General features: G+C 40.0%; 1 protein-coding gene across 1 annotated transcript in view; it reads left to right on the top strand.

The window, feature by feature from the left end:
• Positions 1-24396, top strand: part of NLN (neurolysin) — a 115949-nt gene that overhangs the window by 37500 nt on the left and 54053 nt on the right. Inside the window, exons 3-6 of the mRNA XM_007523490.3 lie at positions 1095-1243; positions 11187-11294; positions 14434-14536; positions 15618-15778. Coding sequence (XP_007523552.1) covers positions 1095-1243; positions 11187-11294; positions 14434-14536; positions 15618-15778 — 521 coding nt within the window. The remainder of the gene's footprint in view (positions 1-1094; positions 1244-11186; positions 11295-14433; positions 14537-15617; positions 15779-24396) is intronic.

Genomic DNA, 24396 nt, shown 5'->3' with positions numbered 1-24396 from the left:
AGTCTATGTGACCTCTGTATCCCTGTAGATGTGAGCTCACATTGTGTGGTCATGAGTAGGAACATGCTGCCCCAGTATCGACCCATCTTCCTCAGGTGTAGCATAGAGTATGTTGTCCATCCTCCCTTTGGAGGATGGAACATTCTCTAGCATTGTTGATCCAAGTTGAGGGTAAGGTCCTATGGGGGCCCACAAAGGGAATTATTGTGTTGTTCCTGGTAGAAATGACTGGTAACAATGGAGAGAGGAATTTATTTGCGTTCTAGGCCCATCAAGCCTGTTTGGGAATCTCAGGATTCCCCGATTAGGGCCCCAGCTAGTGGGGTGGCCTGATAGTGACTAAAGAGTCATCTTTAAAGTATGCCAGTCTTTTTGCACTTATCTTTTGCAGTCCTTGCTTTGCTAAGGTTAGCTTTGGAATGAGTGAGAGAACTGTAATAGGAAGTAGGTGAGGAGGATATCAAAGTCTAAGTAGGCACTATTTCATTATGAACTTGATACTGACTCACTACAGGCTGGTGGTGGGAATTGTGTGGAGTTGTACCCCTCCTACCCTACGGTTTTGGTAATGTCTCCTTTCTTAAATAAATAAATAAATAAAAAAGAAGGCAATATATAGTTATTGCTATACTCACATTGTTTGGCAATTGTGTTAACTTTAAAAAATCCCTTTGTTAGGATTTGCTGTATCATACACTACATCACCATAATTTATGTCCTTTGACATTATTTGCATATAGCTATGCCACCGGTTGCTTCTGTCTCCCTGGACTAAGCTTTTAAGAGGGTCAATATATCAAAGACCCAGCCTATGTATTAAAAAGACTCAGTCTGTGCTTTAAAAAGTTTGAGACATTCAATCAATTTTCCCCTCTCATATTACTTAAATAGTGATTTATATGACTACAAATTAATAGGAGTGTACATAAACACCATTCCTACCACCAAAAGACTGTGTTCCATCCCTCCCCCTCTCCCCTCCCATGAAGCTGAACATACACCCTCAACCTCAACCCAGGGTTTTTACTTTGGTGATACTTTTCTTAATTCTGATTTGATGAAGACTTAAAGATTTTTCCCCCCTCTATTAACAGTGGAACGAACTATGTTGGACTTTCCCCAGCATGTCTCCCCTGACAGAGAAGTACGGGCAGCAAGTACAGAAGCAGACAAAAAACTTTCTCGTTTTGATATTGAAATGAGCATGAGAGAAGATATATTTCAGAGAATTGTTCATTTACAGGTAAATGATGTTATAAGTCCCTTTAAAAAAGAGCAATTTCATTAGCATTAGAGTGTTTCTGAATTTAGTTTCTAATTATTATGATAATGGGCATCAATGCAGTGTTACATAATGTTCCATTATAACACTTAAGGTTTATGTTGTCAATTACATTCACTTAGAACAAAAGACTAAGTTTGGGAGTTGGGCGTAGCACAGCAGGTTAAGCATAGGTGGTGCAAAGTGCAAGGACTGGCGTCAGGGGAAGATGGAGAGGGAGAGAGGAAGGTAGACACCTGTATACCTGCTTCACCGCTGGTGAAGCCAACCCCTCCCCCCCCCCCATAGCTAGGGAGCCAGAGGCTTGAACTGGGATCCTTGCTGGGTCCTTGTGCTTCATACTAGGTGTGTTAATCCAGAGTGCTACCGCCTAGCCCTCTGGAATTGAGTTGTTTAATCTATAGATATTATGAAGTTTGGGACCTTCTATTGATTACATATTATTGTATGCTTTGAGTGCAAATCATTTCTTTTTTAATATTTATTTATTTCCTTTTGTTGCCCTTGTTTTATTGTTGTAGTTATTATTGATGTCATCATTGTTGGATAGGATAGAGAGAAATGGAGAGAGGAGGGGAAGACAGAGAGGGAGAGAGAAAGACAGAGACCTGCAGATCTGCTTCACCGCATGTGAAGCGACTCCCCTTCAGGTAGGGAGCCAGGAGCTTGAACCCGGATCCTTATGCCTGTCCTTGTGCTTTGCGCCACCTGCGCTTAACCTACTGCGCCACCACCCAGCTCCCGCGTATATCATTTCTGTCTGTTATCCTTACCTTTTTCAGGACTCACAGAAATTATGAATAATGAATGTTCTAGGTGGGGCCATCTCAAGTGTGTTTGATCAGTTACAATGTGCTTCAGTATTCCAAAAATAAACAACACTATCCAGAAATTGTCTTTATCCTCCTCACTTGCTTCACTAAGCATGCTCACCTCAAGTTTCATCCACATAGGAATGTATCTTTACATTGTAAGAGCAAAGAGGCATTTTCTTAAAATTTTTTTTATATTTATTTATTTTCCCTTTTGTTGCCCTTGTTGTTTTTTTATTGTTGTTGTAGATATTATTGTTGTTAGGTAGGATAGAGATAAATGGAGAGAGGAGAGGAAGACAGGGGGAGAAAAAGATAGACACCTGCAGACCTGCTTCACCGCCTGTGAAGCAACTTCCCTGCAGGTGGGGAGCCAGGGGCTCTAACGGGGATCCTTATGCTGGTCCTTGCACTTTGCACCACGTGCACTTAACCTGCTGCACTACCGCCCAACTCTCAAAGAGGCATTTTTTTAAGTAAGAAAGAGAAAGTGCTTACTACACAGTGTAAGATTAAAAAGTTGATTACATTAAGATAAATAACTTCTATAATAAAAAATAACAAGACAGTATATAACTGAAAAAAATTTGTGAAACATTACCTGAGATATATAAAGAATATATATATATATGCCAGTGGAAAAAGGGCACATGAACTGAAACATAGTGCATAATAAACAGTTACTGACAGTTAAACATAGGAAGATATTTTCAACTTTATTAGTAATCAAGGAAGAATACCTTTTATTTTTTGTCACTTTAATACAACATTTAATACTTTTATTTATTTGCTTGTTTATTGCCATCAGGATTATCACTGGGGCTCATTATCTGCACAATAAGTCTATTGTTCCTATTAGCTTTCTTTTTCTTTGTCTTCATCTCCTTCTTCTTTTAATATTTATACTGGTGATTTACTATTGATTTACAAAATTATAGGATAGCAATGCTATAATTCCACGTTTCCACCACCAGAGTTCTGTGTCCCCATTCCCTCCACTAGAAACTCTGGTAGTTCTCCCAAGATCACAGATATGTACTATTGACTATTATTTTTAAAACTATCTTATATTTGTCCAGTTTCTCTATGATAATGCCTTCTCTTACTTACTTACTAAGTCAAACCTACATCTGTTACTACTGTTGAATATTGTTCATTTTTCCCTCTTCTCTCTCGGGGTTCTGATGGAATTGGGTTCAGAGCCCTCTAGTCATTTTCCCCTAACATTTCTCCCCCTCTGCGAATATGGACCAAAATTGTTGGATAGGGCAGAAAGAAATGGAGAGAGGAGGGTAAGACAGAGGGGGGAGAGAAAGATAGACACCTGCAGACCTGCTTCACCGCCTGTGAATCGACTCCCCTGCAGGTGGGGAGCCGGGGGCTCAAACTGGGATCCTTACGCTGGTCCTTATGCTTTGCACCATGTGCGCTTAAGCCACTGTGCTACCGCCTGACTCCCTATATTTAACTATTTACCCCATCAATCTGACATAGGGTCCATATATATTCATATTTAGCACAGGAACCTGTGTAACCTCTGAATCCCTGTCAGTCTGAGCTCACAGTCACAGGAACATTCCAGGCTGCTCTCATTTCAGAACCAGTCTTGTTCCAGTGTCAGGCCACTCCATTGTTGGTATGCTTCTAATTCTGCTTCTAAAAACCCCTTCTGTTTCATTTGGTTTAATCCCCCCTGCTTAACACTGTATTCTATTTACATAACCACTGTTAACTAAGCACCAGCATGCCTGCATGGCATTGGTTTGATCCCACTTAAAGCTGTGGTCTATTTACATAAACCACTTTAACTAAGCACCACCCTCCCTCCATGGCATTGGTGGTTCAGTGGTAGAATTCTCACCTGCTCCGCCCCCTCTCCCTGATTTTCACCAATCTCTTTTTGCTCCACCCTCTCTATGTCACATCCTGTTTACACCCTACTTGGCAAGTATATATATAAGGACAGGAGTGTGATAAGATTTTAGTTTAGTTTAGCTTAGCTTGGCTTAGATTGTGCTGTTTTCTGCATGAATAAAGACTGATCTGCGTAACACTCAGCCATGAGTCTCTGGTTGTCTGTCTCCCGCCTGCGAAGCTAGCCCAGCACTCCATCATCTGGGGCTTTAGTCAGGGAATCCTTGAATTCACACATAGTTATGATGGGCCTAGTCCTCTAATATAGATCCTTCTCTCCACCATCAGTGGTCACTTCCATCAAGAACATCATCATAAGCCCTCTTGTGGCCGCTTCAGTACCATGCCACCTCAGTGGAGAGCAGTAATGGTAGGGACTACCCCACTCTTTGAAGGGAGGCTATACCAGCCTGCTCTGCCACCTCCGTTGTTTCTCTCTTTCTCTAGTGGTAGAGCTCTGGAGAGGTGAGGCTTTGTGGCACATTGGTAAGGTTATCTGCTCAGGGAGGTCAGGATGGAATCATAGTAGCATCTGCAGCTTGGTGACTAAAAGGCAGTAAGATAGAAAGCAGGACAAAATGTTAAATGAACAGGAACCAGAAAAGTAGGAATAGAGCAGATGAGAATAGGGATTTTAGAGTGGAGGAGAAGTTGGGAAGTCTATTTTAGGTATGTTCCTAGAGGCCCATGACTTTAGAGGAAGTGTACCTTTCATTACTCACAAAATTGACAAACATTGTGAATTTAATCTGTTCATTTTGGAAGTCTAGCTTTCAAACTGCTAAGTATCTGTTTAGTGAATGTGGAACAATGGGAATGTGTGTGCACTGCTAGTAAACTTCTAAATTGATTAAAAACCAATTAGTAGTAAACCAGTATTTCTCAATAAAAAGTAAAAAAAAAAACATGAATGCAAGATTGGGTTACATATTTTTTGTAAACAATATATGCCCTCCCCACACTGTCCTTAGCATTTACCTAGAGAAATTCTGCCATTCATGCACAGGTAGAACTGAGAAAGTTTTCTTTCTTCCTCCTCCAGAGTTATTACAGGGGTTCATGCCAGCACTACAAATCCACTGCTCCTGGTGGCCATTTTTTTCCTTTTTATTGGACAGTATGGAGAGAGATGGGGAAGATAGATAGATAGATAGATAGATAGATAGATAGATAGATAGATAGATAGATGATAGATAGATAGATGATAGATAGATAGATAGATAGATAGATAGATGAGAGAGGGAGAAAGAGACAGAGAGAGAGAGAGAGAGAGAGACCGACTAACCGACCGTCAGACCTGCTTTACTGCTTGTGAACCATCCTGCTGTAGGTGGGGAGCCAGAGACTCAAACCTAGATCCTTGTCTGGGTCCTTGTGCTTAGTACTATGTGTACTTAACCCAGTGCATCACCCCCTAGCCCCCAACTCAGAAAGTTTTAATAGCAAAACTAGTTAAAGCATTAAGACCCTGAAAGGACTCAAATTTCCATCAGCAAAGGTGAATCAATAAACTGTAGTATATTTATACAATGTAATATTTTATAGCAGTGAAATAAATAGCAACATGCAACAGCATTGCTGAATATAAGTATCAATGAAAAGAGTTGGGAGTGGGGCATTAGTGCAACAGGTTGAGTGCACATGGTGCGAAGCACAAGGACTAGCATAAGGGTCCCGGTTCGAGCCCCTGGCTCCCCACCTGCACGGGAGTTGCTTTACAGGCAGTTAAGCAGGTTTGCAGGTATCTTTCTCTCCCCTCTGTCTTCCCCTCCTCTCTCTCTATCCTACACAACAACATCAGTTACAACAGTGAAACAACAAGGGCAACAAAAGGGAAAAAAAAGAGTTATAGAGTACTGTAAAATGATTATATAATTAAGAGAGTATGTGTGTGTCTGTGTGTATGCATACTTTTATGCAAAACCTCTGTTACAGGGGTTTGGAGAAAACTAAAGCTTATCACTACAAATACTAAAATAAAAGCCCCTGCTATCAGTTTATACAAATTTGATAATTACTTTAGAGAACTTAAGTTCACCTTGACTTTCCCCCCCCCCCCCAAGAAAGGTTTCACCCAGAGCCAGGTCTGGTTTGGATTCAAGGAGATTAAATTCTTATTCTAGAAGGAAGATGTGACTACAGCAGAATGATCTAGAAGTGTTGCCTGATTTCCTCTTAGAAAATCCTTAGGCAGATTTCTTTTTAATTTTATTTATTTATTTTTTTAATATTTATTTATTTATTTTCTCTTTTGTTGCCCTCGTTGCTTTTTATTGTTGTAGTTATTATTGTTGCTATTATTGATGTTGTCATTGTTAGATAGGACAGAGAGAAATGGAGAGAGGAGGGGAAGACAGAGAGGGGGAGAGAAAGTTAGACATCTGCAGACCTGCTTCACTACCTGTGAAGTGACTCCCCTGCAGGCAGGGAGCCAGGGGCTCGAACTGGGATCCTTATGCTGGTCCTTGTGCTTGGCGCCATGTGCGCTTAACCCACTGCGCTACCATCCGACTCCCAGTCACATTTCTTGACCTTGACTGAGTATTACAAGGGAGGATATTAGGATCAGCTCTGGAACAGAAATGTGCTAAAGAAGCCCATTTCACAAGTGCCTTACTGCTATCCAGAGACCTCCAGAGATTGCCTGAGGTCTCAGAGTGTGACTGGCAAAGGGTATGTTATTATAAAGGACTCATATTTTGTTAGGTGTGACTTATTTTATTATTTTCTTTGTGGTAAGTCAAGTATTTTAGTTCAGATAGTCATGTGTTAATTAAACTTAATTCATGGTGGCTTTTTCTCTGAACATCTTTTTATACTTGGTTACATTGCATAGTACTGAACCCTACAACAGGTGGTTCAGTAGTTTGCAGGGAAGGGCTGAATGGTTATCATTGGAGAGATTAGCAAGGTTCTCAAGAGCTGTACAGGGCCCAGATAAGGGAAATAATGGTAAGGAAATGGAAAGACTTAAAAGGGTAGGGTTCCTGCATGGAATTTTTCTAGAAATAATTTCACTAGTGTGGTCTATGTTGTAATTTTCTTTTTTTTTTCTTCATAAATTTCACAATAGCATTGTAAAATTTAATTTATTTGCTGTTGCACTTTTGTGACTGTTCAACATTCAGGTCCATACTCTGTAGTTCTAACATAGCTGCATTTACTTCCAAGAAGACTTGAGCTAGCTAGTGAACTTTCTGTGTTCTTCCATTCTTACCTTCTCTTCTTCCAAGTGCTCCTGTACTTCCAACTATTAATTCTTCCAGAGTTAGTTGTTAGCTCTCTCCCCTCAACAAATTCCACTACTTCTTCTATATCTTACACTTCAACATCTAAATTAAACATATTAGCAAGTTCCACAGGTTCTTTAGGACTTTAATATGTTGATCTTTCTCAAACTGCAAAATTATTTACAAAACATTTAAGGCATATGCCCTGCATACAGGTGTTTTTTTGTTGTTGTTGGTTTTTGTTTTTTTTTTTGTCACTCCTGCCCAAGCTGATTCAATGTTCTTTATACAACGTAAAACATTGTATGATTTCAAAAATTGTGAAGGGTCATTTCACTGACTTCTGTTCTGCTGCTGCTTTGGAAAACAGCATGTAAATAGTGTGTTTAAATGTTCAACCAAAACAATTTTTTAATAGTCACATACACTACCTTTACATCTGGCTACAGATCACTGAGATATTAGGGAAGGCCTGGGGCATTTTCAAGCAGGGAGGTAATTTTTTTCATAGTAAAGTTTATTACTGATATACACTTTAAAAGATATAAAATAGGTTTCTGCATGGTAGAAAAAGCCAGAGACCCTCTTCCAACCACTGGTTTATGCAAAGATTCTGAGTGTGTGTAAATATAAAGAGGTAAATGTCAGAACACCTGCACTCCTGAGACCCACAAGGGTAGAGTGAGGAGACCCCATACTCCCGAGACCCATGCGGGAAAGGGAGGAGGCTAGCTTTGGAATTTTTAGTTTATTTTAGTAAAAGTACTTTAAGGTTTTCTGAGGAAGAAACCCTGCTATGCCCAGAGAGTTTAGTAGATTTAAGCCTACTGAGTATGGGAGTCCATCCTGATGAAGCCTGATAGCATAGAGTAATTCTGCTTACAACAGTTGGTGAGATTTGTGATGTACCTCTGTCCTAAACTCAGAGCCCACTGTGACCAGGGACCCAAGAATTGACGCTGCTATCTTGCTGTATGTCTAGCTTCTGCTCACTGATCTTGCTAGGCCCTTCTCACCAGGGACTCCACACACACAAACCCCGACTCCCCCCCCCCCCCCCCCCCAGATTCTCTCAAACTTCTAACTTCCAGGTTTGCACTGTCTAGAGACTGCTGTTGTCATGTCCCAGCATCTCACGACAGACTTCCTGGCGCTGTTAAAGCTGTCCCTGTTCAACTAAGGTTAATCACATCCTCATGAACACTGATTTGAACTTTTGGCCATCCCTGAGGGAACCAGCCTACAGCCTAGTTATCTCGCTAGTTATTCCAGGTTTCTGCCCACCTGCTGCTGATATTTCAGTGTGTGCCAGCACTAATTAGAGAAGGTCTCAACTCCTGTTGTGCCAGCATGCATAACAGAAATTCTCCGAAGACAGAAAAGGAAATTTTTATGGAAGAAAAAAAAAAAAGAGTGCCTCAGGAGGTGCACTGTCGGTAAAATGTTTGACTTTCAAGCATGAGGTTCTAAGTTTCATCCCTGACATTGCATGTGCAAGAGTGATGCTCTGGGTCTCTCTCTTTCCTCCTCCTCTCTCTCGTGAATAAATAAGTAAATAAATCTTTTTAAAAATGACAGGAGTGTGGGTGGAGACTAACTGTTCTTTACCTCCACTGAGAAAATTAATATTTCCAAAAGTGATATGGACTTTAATTTAGATATAGAATTATTTACTGGATGGAAGACTGAGATGTAGAGTCTAAAACTAGCGCAGTCCTTTTAAAGGTCTAATATGCTAAACTTCATATACACTTGAAATTATGTAAAGTCAAACTGAATTACCAGCTTCTTAGTCCCTTAGTACATTTTCTTTTTCTTTACCATGGAGTGGACCTATTTCCTTACTGATTCCTTGTTTCTTGATACAAAAATAACAATGAATAATACAGTGATAATCTGTGAAACACCTTATATTTATTTTTTAATCAAAGCACAAAATGATTCAAATAAAAAATCATAATTACCTGAGGAAATCCAAAACTCAGGAATTAACTGCCCAGATCTTCCATATAGAAAGAGTCTATCCAGGGGACAGGGAGTTAACACACAGGGTTAAGCACCCATGGTGCGAAGCACAAGGACTGGCGTAAATATCCCGGTTCGACCCCTGCAGGGGGATCACTTCACAGGCAGTGAAGCAGGTCTGCAGGTGTCTTTCTCTCCCCTCTCTGTCTTCTTCTCTTGATTCTTCTCTGTCCTATACATCAACAGCTATAACAACAATAATGATAACAAGGGCAACAAAAATGAGAAAAATGGCCTCCAGGAATAGTGGATTTGTAGTGTGGTCACCAAGCCCCGGCAATAACCCTGGAGGCAAAAAAAAAGTCTCTTAAGACTAAGGGTCTCCTCTACCCCACTAAGGAAAGATAAAAACAGGCTGAGCGTATGGAACAACCTGTCAACACCCATGTGTAGGGGAGAAGTGATTACTGAAGCCACAACTCCCACCTGCACCCCATAAAGAATTTTGGTTCATACTCCCAGAAGGGTAAACAATAAGGGAAGTAAACCAGAAGACTCTATCCCCATTCTACCAGGACCCAAAACATTTATCACCAGTATTCTTATTTTTATACTGGCAGTGAAATGGAAGTAAATCTGTGAAACACCAGAGGAAGCCTGGCAGGGTTTCACTTATCTGAGAGACAAGAGCACACCTGGTTAAACACACTGCAGTATACAAGGACCCAGGTTCAAGCCCCTGATCCCCATCTGCAGGGAGAAGACTTCATGAGTGGTGAAGCAGGGCTGCAGATGTCTCTCTGTCTCTCTCCTTCTCTATCAATTTCTGTCTGTCTCTATCCAATAATGCATTAATAAAAAATATTTTAAAAAAGAGAGAAAGGGGAAAAAAGGAAAAACACTTGGAAGTAAAGTAATAAGAGGTGTAGGAGTGAACTAGAATGGGAGCGAAGGCAGGATCGTTGAAAAAGTTGGGGAAAATGTGTATGCATAGAAACTGCTGCGGTGTCCAATAGAGGGGATGGGGCACAGAACTCTGGTGGTGGGAACTATGGAATTATACTTCTATTATCATACAATTTTATAAATCAATATTAAATCACTAATAATAATAATAATAATAAAGACTAAGGGTCTCGAGACAAAATTCCTTACTAGCCTTCAAACAAACTGAGTCCATTACGCCTGCTGAATCTGTTTATTATAGTCATTCCTTTGCAAGATTATCTAGCCAGCTACATGTGTCAGGTACATTCTGTCACCTGTTGGAGGAAAATATATGATACTTTTGCTACCTTGATTTGACCAGGGAGAATTCCCATTCCCCTGCCTTCTTTTGAGTGAGTATTCTTTGTGTTTCTGGGTACAGGCTCTAAGCCTCCTCCCCTTTGTGTGCTGTTGACTCATTTTCCCCAGATAGTTGTTCATATGGAACCTGCTGTAGTCATTTGATCACTCTTGCCAAATGACAGCAAGGCGCTTTTGAAGTGTTGAGGGTTTATCCAGTTGTCCTTGTTTGGCATATTGGCAAAAGAACGCTACTTTCCATTTGTGTAGAATTTGCCTATTTCTGTTCCTGCCTCTCAAGTGGAACCAGGTTAGCAAATGATAGAAAATTCAATCCAGATGACTGGTGATAAAGAATGTGTTCTGTGAAAAAGACTGCTCAGTCATAGAAAATGCTCAGAATGAGATTATGCAAATGTCTTTATTATCACACTTTCAAGTGGTGCAGACACATGGTTCGGATGCAAGGCAAGAAAATTCTGGGTAGCTTTTTATTTATTTAAATTTCTAGCTTTAAATAAGCAGAAGCTCACTAAAGCATTAACGAAATTAGGTCATCAAAAGGGCCTGCTTCATAATCACCTGTGTGCTTCATAGTCCAACAGAGATAATGAATACATTTGCTTTGGCCTCATTATACTCAGTTTACTCATGCACTGTTGTAATAGAAATAGTTGTCACACTCTTGAATTCCAGGAAACCTGTGATCTGGAGAAGATAAAGCCTGAAGCCAGACGATACTTGGAAAAGTCCATTAAAATGGGGAAAAGAAATGGCCTCCATCTTCCAGAGCAAGTACAGAATGTGAGTTTATGTTACGTTTTCTCATTGGAAAAAATGGGAATAAACGAAACAAAAACAGTACATAAGAAAATGCTTGCTTGTAATTTTTTTAATATTAGTTGTTTATTATTGGATAGAAATAGAGAAAAAATGAGAGGGGAGAGGGGACAGAAAGGAAAGGAGACAGAGAGACACCTGCAGCCCTGCTTCACCAATTATGAAGCTTCCCACTGTGCAAATAGAGACCAGGGGCTTGAACCTGAGTCCTTATGCACTGTAATGTGTGTACTTAACTAGATGCGCCGCCACCTGGCCCCAAAACACATGCTTGTAGTAAGGAAAATGACCCATACTATTTGGTCATAACTAGTTAGAAATTCTACAGTTCCTCTTAAACTCACAGTGATTGACAAACAACTAGTAATATGATTTCTTTTTAATCCTATTCAAGTTTTGTTTCTCGTTTGCTTTGTTTTCCCTGCTTTGTTTTTTGTCTTCTGATAGCTAGTTTCAAGTCTTGATAGTTGATTTGTATCTTCACACCCTTGACTTTATAAAGATAGGGCAATGAAATCCTTATGATAGAGAGTTTTAAAAATCAACAATTTGGAATGAAACATCCTATGATTAATGTGTACCCATCACCAGTGGCATGATTAGCTAAAACGTGCTTCTCAAACTCTTCATTTTATGCTAGTCAGATTTTCCCATTTCCAAAGTAAATTTGGTCTCAGAATTAACTAATTCTTTTGGATAGACTCTAATACAGGATTTGTTCTAGTCAATAGAACCAGCAAGTTTGAAAGGAATCCCAGTCAAGTGATAGTGATGTAGTCAATAATGCATGGAAGTCACAGCAAAGCCTGGACACCTTTTTCCCATTTAAATGCTCTTTGAACACCATGGTTCCACTTCATCCTAGTTATAGGCAAAATATGAAGGAACTCACATACCTGCTCTTTTGCTTTCCTTAGCAATCATCTGTTCTATTCTTTTTTAAAAAGATTTGTTTAATTTGTTTCTGGAGAAAGAATCTGGCACATGCAATGCCAGGGACTGAACTCAGAACTTCATGCGTGTAATTCTACAATTCTACTATTGTACTGAACTGCAATCATCAGTTCTGCTTGGGGAATGAACATTGTTAAAATGGCATTAAGTTGCAACTAACACAATTCACTGAAACAGTTTAAATGGTAGAAAAGATTTATTTGCTTATGTAATTGGAAAATCCAGAGATAGTTGGACTTCCTATCTTATCCAGATGCTTGGGGAATCAACCAGAGAGTCTAAAAATGGCAGTGCATTGTATCCATTGAGCCAACAGGCTCAAATTTAGTGTGCATATTTATCAGAATGGACTGGAGGGCTTGTCAAAGTTCTGATTATAGGACTCTATTCCTGAGAGTTTGTATTTTAGTAGGTTTGGTTGAAGTGTCAAGAATTTGTATTTTGGGGAGCCAGAAAATCATACTTGGTTGAGTGTGTGCATTGCCATAATTTTTTATTTTCCTCCAGGGTTATCACTGGGGCTTGATGCCAACACTACAAATCCACTGCTCTTGGCAGCCATTTTTCCTTTTTTCTTTTTTCTTTCTTATTCAAGAGGACAGAAGGAAATTGAGAGGGGAGGGAAAAAGAGAGAGAGAGAAGAGGAGGGTAGACACCTTCAGATGGGAAGCAGAGTTGGGGAGGTAGGCTCAAACCTGGATCCTTGTACGGGTCCTTGCACTTAGTACTGTGTGCACTTAACCAAGTGTACCCCCATCTGGACCCTGCCTTGCCATATTTGTGGCTTTGATTCAAGCCCTGGGTACACATCAGGATACCATGGTGCCAGGGAAACTCTATCTAACCCTCTCAATCTAAAAATAAAATTAATTTAAAAATGTCAACCTGGGAGTGAATAGTTTGTATAACACCTTGGGACCAACAAAACAGAAAAAGGAGTATTCATTTTTACCAAGTTCTTAGATGATGCTGATCCTTCTAGAGAGAACCAATGTGGTTTATGTAAATTTCATGATCTAACATTATTAAAATAGTGGGACAGTTTAGTAAAATTATCTCATGTTTTTCTTGTGGTTTCCTTTTATGCTTTCTTTGAGCTTCCACTTAATACTTTTTCTTTCTTTTTTTTTTTTTTTAATGAGGCACTGCATTATGATCATCATGCCTGAGACTGAATCTCAGCCCTCTTGTGTCTGAGCCATGAAAGTCTGATGGAAAAAAACACTGATGTTTCCACCAAACCTAAACCTAATACTTTTTTATACAAATGTGAGGGCCCATAAATTAATTTTGTTAAGAGAAGTTCCTAAGGAGGTGGAGCCAAGATGGTGACTTGGAGACAACACCTGGTGTGAGCTCCAAAAACAAGCAGCCTACAACTTTGGATTCTCAGGAGAGGCCACCAGGTTACAAATGCTAACATGATGCTAACTGGACTTCCCTTGGTAGATGATCCCACCAGTGTGTCCTGGAGCCCCGCTTCCCCAGAGCCCCACCCCACTAGGGAAAAAGAGAGGCAGGCTGGGAGTATGGATAAACCTGTCAACGCCCACGTTCAGCGGGGAAGCAATTAAAGAAGCCAGACCTTCCACCTTCTGTTCCCCATAATGATCTTGGATCCATACTCCCAGAGGGCTAAAGAATAGGAAAGCTATCAGGGGAGGGGATGGGATACTTTATCATGAACATCTTTAAAAGTACTTTCTGGGGTGCCGGACGGTAGCACAGTAGATTAAGCACACATGGCACAAAGTGAGAGGATTGGCTTAAGGATCCCGGTTCAAGCCCCTGGCTTCCCACCTGCAGCGGGGGTCGCTTCACAAGTAGTGAAGCAGGTCTGTAGGTGTCTATCTTTCTCTCCCATTTTCTGTTTTCCCCTCCTCTCTCAGTTTCTCTCTGTCCTATCTAACTACAACAACAATAACAGCAACAATGACAACATAATGGAAAAAATGGCCTCCAGGAGCAGTGAATTAATAGTGCAGGCACCAAACCCCAGTGATAACCCTGGAAGCAGAAAAAAAAAAAAACTTTCTGAAAACTCGGTATAGAAAGCTGTGGTTTCATATAAAAAGTAAAATCTGTATGACTGATGGTGATAAAAATGAAAGTTTCATTTTATCATTAATGTCCTACACATTTGTTTCAGGAAATTAAAGCAATGAAGAAAAGAATGAGTGAGCTCTGCATTGACTTTAATAAAAACCTCAATGAGGATGACACCTTCCTTGTATTTTCCAAGGCTGAACTTGGTAGGTAAAGTTTGTGATTTTTCTAGATTACATCACATAATTTAAGTAAATAAAGTGACCTTGTTTATTTGCTAAAATGTCGTAGTGGGAGAGGGATATATTTGCACGTACTGATAATCACGTGATGTGACGATATCCAAGCTGGGAGATGAAGTTGTGCCCCTATTCATGTATGGTCAGATAAGCCAGTCTTACATCAATTAAAGGAAAAAAAAAAAAAAAAAAACAGTGGCTGAGAAACTTGTGGTATCTATACACAGTGGAATACTACTCAGCTGTTAAGAATAAATGAATTCACCTTCTTCACTTCATTTTGGACAAAGCTTGAAGGAATTGTTTTAAGTGAGATAACCCAGGAAAAGAAGAATGAATATGGGGTGATTCTGCTGATACACATAAGTTGAGCAATAAGAACAGAAAGGGAAAACACAAAGCAGAACTTAGACTGGGTTTAGTGGATTGCCCCAAATTAAAGGGCTGTGGGGTGGGGGGGAGGCTTTCAGGTCCAGGCACATGAGGGTGGAGGAGGATCTGGCTTGGGAGTAACAGTGTTTTGCAGAAAACTTGAGAAATTTTATTCATGTACCTATAATTGTATTTACTGTAAACCATTACCCCCCCATTAAATAAATTTTAAAAGTTCAAAAAATACTTTCAAAACTGATTCAATGGCTAATGCCACCTCTTAATTTGCTTTATACTGTGTGCTGGTGTTTAACACCCTTCAGTGCCTTGAAGTTTCTACTTAAAGTTCCCTACATTGGGACTTATTTTCTTCTAGATTATTCCTGGCATAATTTTGCCTTTTCTCCGTCAAAAAAACCACCTGCACATGTGCACTGAATTCTAGCCATATTTTGAATTACTATCTCCTATGCCACCTGGCCTATAACCATCATCCCCGTTCCAATAATGTCAAAACAAAACACTATAAAGATTGCTATTACTTTACTTCAATTTCATTTACTCTAAAGAAAAATTCCTAGAGCTTCCTAAAGGCACCATGCCAATGCTAAATATACCAATTGTGAATGGAAAATTTGATGTCTGAGAAAAAAAATAATTTTTTTTTTTTTTGCAGGTGCTCTTCCAGATGATTTCATTGACACCTTAGAAAAGACAGATGATGGCAAGTATAAAGTTACCTTAAAATATCCACACTATTTTCCTGTCATGAAAAAATGTTGTATCCCTGAAACCAGAAGGAAGATGGAAATGGCATTTCATACAAGGTGCAAAGAGGTACTATAAATGCTTGTCTCTCCTTTGTTTTGTGGAAGATTTTCAGAAAGGATTTGCTTTACTTACCAATGGGAAGTCAGCTGAGAAACTGATGTTACTGTTTTTTTTTTTTTAAAAAATATTTATTTGAAAAAGGGAAGGAGAAAGAGAAGCAGAGTATCACTCTGGCACATGTGATGATAGGAACCAAACTCAGGACCAAGTGGCTAAGAGTCTAACATAGCATCCTATACCAGGCCACTAATACTTTTTCTTTTTTTGCATGAGCTTTATGCCTCTGAATTTCTTAGATCTATAGAACTTTTAGCTTTTTCTTTGCTCATTTAGCAGCCTGCTTGGTATGATCACAGACTAAACTTCTCTAATGAAAACAGAATGAGTTAAATAAACTAGAACCTGCATTCTTCTCAGTCAACAGTTCATGGCTGGGCTAGGAATCTCTCTTCCCTCAACAAGACACGTTCTGCTTGTCACTTTTCTCAGTCTGTTAAGACATGGGAAAAGAAAGTATACAGAGGGAGTCGGGCTGTAGCGCAGCGGGTTAAACGCAGGTGGCGCAAAGCACAAGGACCGGCATAAGGATCCCGGTTCGAACCCCGGCTCCCCACCTGCAGGGGAGTCGCTTCACAGGCGGTGAAGCAGGCCTGCAGGTGTCTATCTTTCTCTCCCCCTCTCTGTCTTCCCCTCCTCTCTCCATTTCTCTCTGTCCTATCCAACAACGACGACTACAACAATAAAGCAACAAGGGCAACAAAAGGGAATAAATAAAAAATAAAATATTAAAAAAAAAAGAAAAAAAAAAAAAAAAAGAAAGTATACAGATACAGTTGACCAGAGAAATAGCATAATTACTTTCAGGCCTGAAGTTCTGAGGTTCCAGGTTTAATCCCTGGCAGAATTGAGCAGTGCTCAGCTTGCGGTTACTTTAGGAACTAAACGTCACTGGTGTCTGTGGTTGTTTTGTTGTTCTTTGTTTCAGTTTTCATTAGATAGAGAATAAGATACCGGAGCACTGCTCAAGTCTCATATAGTAGTGCTGGGGATTGAACTTGAGGCCTCAGGCATACAAATTTGTTGTGTCATCAAAGTGTATCTTTCCAGCCATCACAGACATTTATAAGCCAGGCTTTTGATATCCTTGCTATCATATACTGGTTTATGATTGAACCTGGGACCTCTGAGCCTCAGTCTTACAATGCTTGAGACTCTCTCAAAAGGGCCAGATGGTATTGCACCTGGTTAAGTGCACACATTACAGTACACAAGGACCCAGGTCCCCCCCTACAGAGGGGTAAAGTTTCATAAGTGGTGAAGCCGTACAACAGGTGTCTCTGTCTCTCTCCCTCTCAATTTCTGTCTCTATCCAACAATAAATTAGTACATTATTTATCTGCTTGTTTCCAATCAGATTCATATTTAAAATGTACCCAAATAATTGGGGAGATAATTCAGCCTGTTTGAGCACCAACTTGCATGCCTGAGACCCCAGAAGCCAGAGGTTCAGTTGCCAACATCACTTGATGCTGGAGCTCTGCATTTGCTGTAGTCTTCTTTCTTTCCTCTAATTCTGTCTCACACATAAATATTTTCTTTCTTAGTGATTTAATAACAATTGACAAGATTGTGGTATAAGAGGGATACAATTCCATACAATTCCCACCACCACAGTTCCATATCTTTTCCCCTCCACTGGAAATTTTCCTATTCTTTATCCCTCTGGGAGTATAGACCAAAGATTTCTGTGATGCAGAAAGTGGAAAACCTACTTTCTGTAATTGCTTCTCCTCTGGACATGAGTATTGGCAGGTCAATCCATACCTGCAACCTGTTCATTTATTTCCCTAGTAGGGTTGGGCTCCAGCGGAGGTGGGGTTCTGGGACACATTGCTGAAGTCATCTGCCCAGGGAAGTCAGGTTGACGTCATGGTAGCACACACAGCTTAGTGGCCGAAAAGCATTAAAATATAAAGCAGAACCATTTGTTTAATAATCAGGAACCTAAAGGTAAAAGTATAGCAGATGAAATTTGGGGGTCTCCATTTTGGAAAAAGCTAGGAAGTCTATTTTAGATATATTCCAAAGGGCCCATTGCGTGAGCCTGACAGCTAACATGCAGATGGGCTAAAGGTATTGTCTGGGGAGTTGGTGTCAGAGTTGAGGATAGGAATAGAAAGGATCAGGGAAGAGAGTAGCTCCCAAATATGGGAAAAGTATGTAAATACCATTAACTGTAAACCCCATCAATCTTACCTAAGGCCCATGTCTATTCATATATAGCACAGGAGCCTGTGTAACCTCTGCATCCCTGCTTTGGGGCTCTCTGAAGCAGTAGGAATTAGTATAATTAGTGTCATACTGGTCTCTGAAAGTTCATTAACTTTGAGTGACAGACATTTCTCCTGATCTTAGGAATCCAGAGCAATTGACTTCCTCAGCCATCTGAAGCCCCAGTAACAGAATTATTCCCCTTTGATTTTTTTTTAAAAAAATTATTTATTTATTCCATTTTGTTGCCTTTGTTGTTTTTATTGTTGTAATTATTATTGTTGTTGTTATTTGGTGTTGTCTTTGTTGGATAGAACAGAAAGAAATGGAGAAAGATGGGGAAGACAGAGGCAGGGAAAGAAAGACAGACACCTGCAGACCTGCTTCACGGCCTGTGAAGTGACTCCCCTGCAGGTAGGGAGCCGGGGGCTCGAACCAGGATCCTTAGGCTGGTCTTTGCACTTTGCGCCATCTGCGCTTAAGCCACTGCGCTACCTCCCAACTCCCTCCCCTTTGATTTTTATAAATGAACCAGTTCTTTAACTTCTCTTTCATATAATCTTCCTACAAGCAACAAGTTCCAGTTAACATACATCAATATTAGTTTACCAAACAATTCCTAAGTTACAACAAACAACAGTGTTATCTGCAGTCTAACAAAGAGAGAACATAAATTTCCCAGCGTGTAGTTCTGTTCTTACCTCTTATTTCTGGACATTTTTCATTTCTGTTGTACTGCAAATCCTTTTCCTAATATGAGGCTTTGTGGGTGGTAGTGAATCCAGGTAAACAGCTGTACAAAGTCAAACAAAAGCTATGACTTGAAGAACATAAACAAGATTTTTCTTCCGGAAGAATTAGCTGTTACCAAAAGTTGAGGAGATTAGAGGATTATTACTAGTAGTGACCATGGTTTTTTTTAGTAGTTGTTGTTTGTTTGTTTTGTTTTTTATTGTTGTAGTTATTGTTGTTATTGATGTCGCTGTTGTTGGATAGAACAGAGAGAAATGGAGAGAGGAGGGGAAGACAGAGTGGGAGAGGAAGACACCTGCAGACCTGCTTCACAGCCTGTGAAGCGACGCCCCTGCAGGTGGGGAGCCAGGGGCTCGAACCGGGATCTTTACACCAGTGCTTGTGCTTTGCTCCATGTAAGCTACCACCGGACTACCTGGGGTTCTTTTTGTTTTGTTTTGTTTTGTTTTTGTTGGGGGTTAGGTTTGGGTTGGGTGAGTGATGGTTGGAAGAGTTTTGGAAAAAAAAATTAGTAGTGATGATTGCACACAACAGTATGAATATAACTAGCATCAATGAATTGTACATTTAAAAATGGCTAAGATGCCATCTTTATGTTATATAGATTTTGCCACCACAACAAGGTTTATTTCTCTTGCAACTAGTAGTATCGCATAAGTAGTCCAGAGTAGGAGGACAACTCTGCCACCCTCATTATATGGCTCTCAAGGTTTTCTATCTTCCTCAGTTCACAGTTACACAAGATCTATAAAGAGATGACCCAAAAGGCCAGAGATAGTTCACTGCATGTGGTGCGTGCCTTGCCATCCTGGCCCAGATTCAAGTCCTGGCATCATATGGCACCGAAGAAGGCTCCAGTGCTTAGTGTCTTTCCCTCTCTCTCTTTTTCTTTCTCTGAATGAAAAAAGTCTGTCAGGAGCAATGAAGTTATACATGTGCGACATCCAAGGTATGGGGGAGGAAGGAAAGCAGTGACCCAGGAATTTCACTCATCACCTCATTTACTGTCCATTGTTCCACTGTTTGTCACATGAACACAACTAGCTTTACTGAAGGCCAGGAAAGGTATTTAATGACCATTTGTTCAGTAGAAACTGAGCGAACGCTATTCCTAAAATAAGAGAGGGGGCATAAATACTAAGAAAAAAATATCAAGCTCAAGAGAGGCGCTAGGGATACTGAAAAAAATGAAAGAAGAAATTCAAAATAGTTCATATTGGAATTTACAGAATTAAGTATGTATTTCTCTTTTAAATGTTTCCATCAGTTTTTAAATAACTAGAACAGATAATTATGGAATATCTGACCTTGTGTAAGGCAGATTTCAGTGCCTCTTATATATATATTCTCATTTGGGTCTTGATCACCCTGTGTATGATATAGCTGCTATTTAAATTTTTGCCACAAGGACTTTATTATTCCAGGCCAATATTTTTATTTATTTTTTTATAAATGGAATGATTGACAAGACCATAGAATAAAAGGGGTACAACTCCACACAGTTCTCATCACCAGAACTCCCTATCCCATCCCCTTCCTTGAAAGCTTTCCTATTCTTTATTCCTCTGGGAGTATGGACCAAAATCCTTTATGAGGTGCAGAAGGTGGAAGGTCTGGCTTCTTTAATTGCTTCTCCAATGAACATGGGCATTGACAGGTCGATCCATACTCCCGGCCTATTTCTATCTTTCCCTAGTGGGGCAGGGCTCTGGGGAGGTGGGATTCCAGGACACTGGTGAGGTTGTCTACCCAGGGAAGTCAGGTTGGTGTCATGGTAGAATATGGAACTTGGTGGCTGAAAAAGCATGAAGATATAAACTAGGCCAACTTATTAAGGTAGAAGGGGGGGAGGGGAGGAGAGAGAAGGTGGAGGGGAGAGAGAGAGAGAGAGAGAGAGAGATCACTTAAGCATCTCCTAGTGCTGTAGTAGTCCCATGTTGGATTGAACCTGGCCATGCCTATGACCAAGCAGGTACCTTCCCAACTTGCAGTTTAAAAGAATTCCTTTTATTTTTCATATCTTTCAGATAAGAAAATCGAGGCTTTGAAAGGCTAAGGGACTTACCTTAACTAGTAATGGATTAAACCTAATTTTGAATCTAGGTAGTCTGAACTCAAAACGTGATCTTCCATTAAAAATGTCTCCACGGGCCCAGGTGGTGGCACACCCTATTAAGTGCACATGTTATTGTGCACACAGACCTGGTTTCAAGTTCCTAGTGCCCGCCTATAGGGGGAAAGCTTTGTGATCAGTAAAGCAGTGCTTCAGATGTCTCTCTTTACACACACTCTTATCTCTCTCTCTCTCTACCTCCCCCTCAATTTCTCTGTCTCTGGCTAATAAGATTAATTGCTTATTTCTAAAATATCTAAATGAGTTAATAACCGAATAAGTTATTGGGAATTATTTTTCTTTGACCTCAGCATTTATTACTTTCTCACAGAGATTACGTTTGCATTTCTCGCTAACAATAAAAGAATCACATTTATTTGTATTTCATATAATTAAAAAACAGAAAGTGTAGAAATTGAGGAAAATCATCTAGTCCACAGGGCCTTTACATATGTTCTATTCCACTACTCCCAGTGGACTCCTTTTTTTCTTTTTAATTTCAGCTAGTAAGAGACAGAGATAAGTAGAGACACAGGTGCATCACTCCATCCTTCATAGAACTTACCTCCTTAATATGTGTGGTGCTCCTCTGTGATGCCAGAGGCTTGAACTGAGGTCCTCACATGTTGCCAAGGGTATGCTTTACCAGGTGAGCCGTCTCTCAGGCCCCTGAAACACTTCTAAGTATAGAGGTTTGTGGTATTAAGTACATTCTGGCTGGGGAAATAGCATAGTAGTTATATAAAAAAAAATTATGCCTGAGTCTCTGAGATCCCAGGTTTCATAACTGGTACCACCAGATGCCAGAAATGAATGAACAATGCTTTGGCTAAATAAACACATGTATTCACACTGTATACCCAACAACCTAGCATGTCCAGAACTTTTTAATCTTTCCCAGCTAAAACTGTTCCCCATTAAGCATTGATTCCCAGTTCATCTCCACCTCTCCAAGCCTCTGCCATCCACCATTGCATTTTCTGTCTCTGAATGGTGACTGCTCTTACAAGTCAAACGCAGGTGAAACCATGCACTACATAGACATTTGTGGCTGGCTTACTTCAATTAGCATAATGTCTTAAACAATTTATCCTTGCTTTGACATGTCTCAAAATTTCGTTCTTTTTTAATGCTAGATAATATCCCATTGCATTAATAAACATTTTCTCTTTTTAAAAAAATATTTATTTATTCCCTTTCATTGCCCTTGTTGTTTTATTGTTGTAGTTATTGTTGTTGTTATTAATGTCGTCATTGTTGGATAGGACAGAGAGAAATGGAGAGAGGAAGGGAAGACAGAGGGGGAAAGAAAGAGAGACACCTGCAGACCTGCTTCACTACCTGTGAAGCGACTCCCCTGCAAGTGAGGAGCCGGGGGCTCGAACCGGGATCCTTACACTGGTCCTTGCGTTTTGTGCCATCTGCACTTAACCTGCTGTTCTACCACCCGACTCCCCATTTTCTCTTTTAAATTTTTGTATTTGGGCAATTAATTTTATTTCTCATTTATTTATCCATTAGTCAGTTGATGAGTATCTGGATTGCCTCTACCACATGGTTATTATGAATAGTGCTATAAAATATGTTAGAGTTCCTTCTTTGGCTTCTTTGGGGTGGAGATATGTGTGTATGTGTGTGAAAGAATTATATTAATACATAAATGTATATGAAATAAATAGTATATATTAATAAGTAAGATGTATACATGAAATGACCAGATCACATGTTATTTTTGTGTTGAATTGTTGGGGACTCACAGCACCATTCTCCACATCACCTGCACCATTTTATTGAATATATTCCTATCAGCAGTGCTGAGAAATTCCAATTTCTTCACATCCTCACCAATATTTTTTTTTCTAGTAGCCATGCTGATGAAAGTAAAGTTAAATTTTGTGTTATATGTGTGTTACTACATAGTGTGTTAAAGTCTGTACTGATATTTGCTACAGTTCTTCTGAGGAAACGAAATATCCTTAAGAGACTTTAGTTCTTATAAATGTATTTTTTTTATAAATATGTTGTCATTCTAAGTTAACAGTATCTAGACCTTCACTAAAACTTCATAACTATCTTCTCAGCTTATGCAGAGCTATGGGTCAAATTCAGGACCTCACACACGCTCAGTAATGCTAAGCTACCTTCCTAGTCCAACCTCTTTAAATATTTACCTATTTATTTGTTTTATATGAGGTAGAAAGTTTCACGTAACAGAGATAAAGAGAAGCAAGAGCACTGCTCTGGTACATGTCGTACCACGGATTGAACCAGAAAGTACGTCATGCATGCAAGTTTCATGCTCTACTGGTTAAACTATTTCACCAAGCATCCAGTCCAATTTTTTTTTTTTTCGCTTGAGCAACGGTGGGTGAGAGATGCTAAAGCACCATTCCACCAATCATGGAGTTCTACCCATTTTTACTTTGGTGTTCTCATGTAATATCAGAGATTGAACCCTGAAGAAAACATGGAAGGCAGGTGCTCTAACTACTGTTCCTCTCCTTGGGTTTAAAAGTCATCCATGGGAGTCCGGCGGCAGCGCAGCAAGTTAAGCACACATGGAGTGAAGTACAAGGACCGGCATAGGGATCCCAGTTCTAGTCCCTGGCTCCCCACCTGCAGGGGAGTCGCTTCACAGGCAGTGAAGCAGGTCTGCAGGTGTCTTTCTCTCCCCCTTTTTGTCTTCCCCTTCTCTCTCCATTTCTCTCTGTCCTATCTAACAATGATGATATCAATAACAACAGTAATAATATGTACTACAACAACAACAACAAACCAACAAGGGCAACAAAAGGGAAAATAAATAAATAAAAACAAATTTTTAAATATATTAAAATCATTTCAGAAATAGACTTGGATCACAAATTGTAAAGTTCTTTTTTTATATGAATTTTTAAATTTTTCTTTATTTCCCCTTACGTTGCTCTTGTTTTTTATTGAGAAAGATAGACACCTGCAGACCTGCTTCACCCTGCAGGTGGGGAGCCTGGGGGGTGGGGGGTCAAACTGGGATCCTTACGCTGGTCCTTGTGCTTTGCACCACGTGTGCTTAACCCGCTGTGCTACCGCCTGACTCTCAAATTGTAAAAATCTATAGCATTGGAATGGAATGATTTTTCTATCTTTATTTTTTTTAATTTTTTAAATTAATTTACTTAAGAAAGGAGACATTAACAAAATCATAGGATGGGGGGGGGGTACAACTCCACACAATTCCCGCCACCCAAACTCCATATCCCATCCCCTCCCCAGTAGCTTTCCCATTCTCTGTCCCTCTGGGAGCATGGACCCAGGGTTGTTGTGGGTTGCAGAAGGTGGGAGGTCTGGCTTCTGTAATTGCTTCCCCACTGAACATGGGTGTTGACTGGTTGATCCATACTCCCAGGCTGCCTCTCTCTTTCCCTCATAGGGTGGGTCTCTTCTTCTTCTTCTAGCGTTTGCCATTCTTCCATAGCCAGTCAACAGTGTCAGGTTGAGCCTGATGTAA

The sequence above is a fragment of the Erinaceus europaeus genome, chromosome 5, assembly GCF_950295315.1.
Source record: "Erinaceus europaeus chromosome 5, mEriEur2.1, whole genome shotgun sequence".
Classification (NCBI taxonomy): Eukaryota; Metazoa; Chordata; class Mammalia; order Eulipotyphla; family Erinaceidae; genus Erinaceus; species Erinaceus europaeus.
This window is presented reverse-complemented; position numbering and strand designations above follow the sequence as displayed.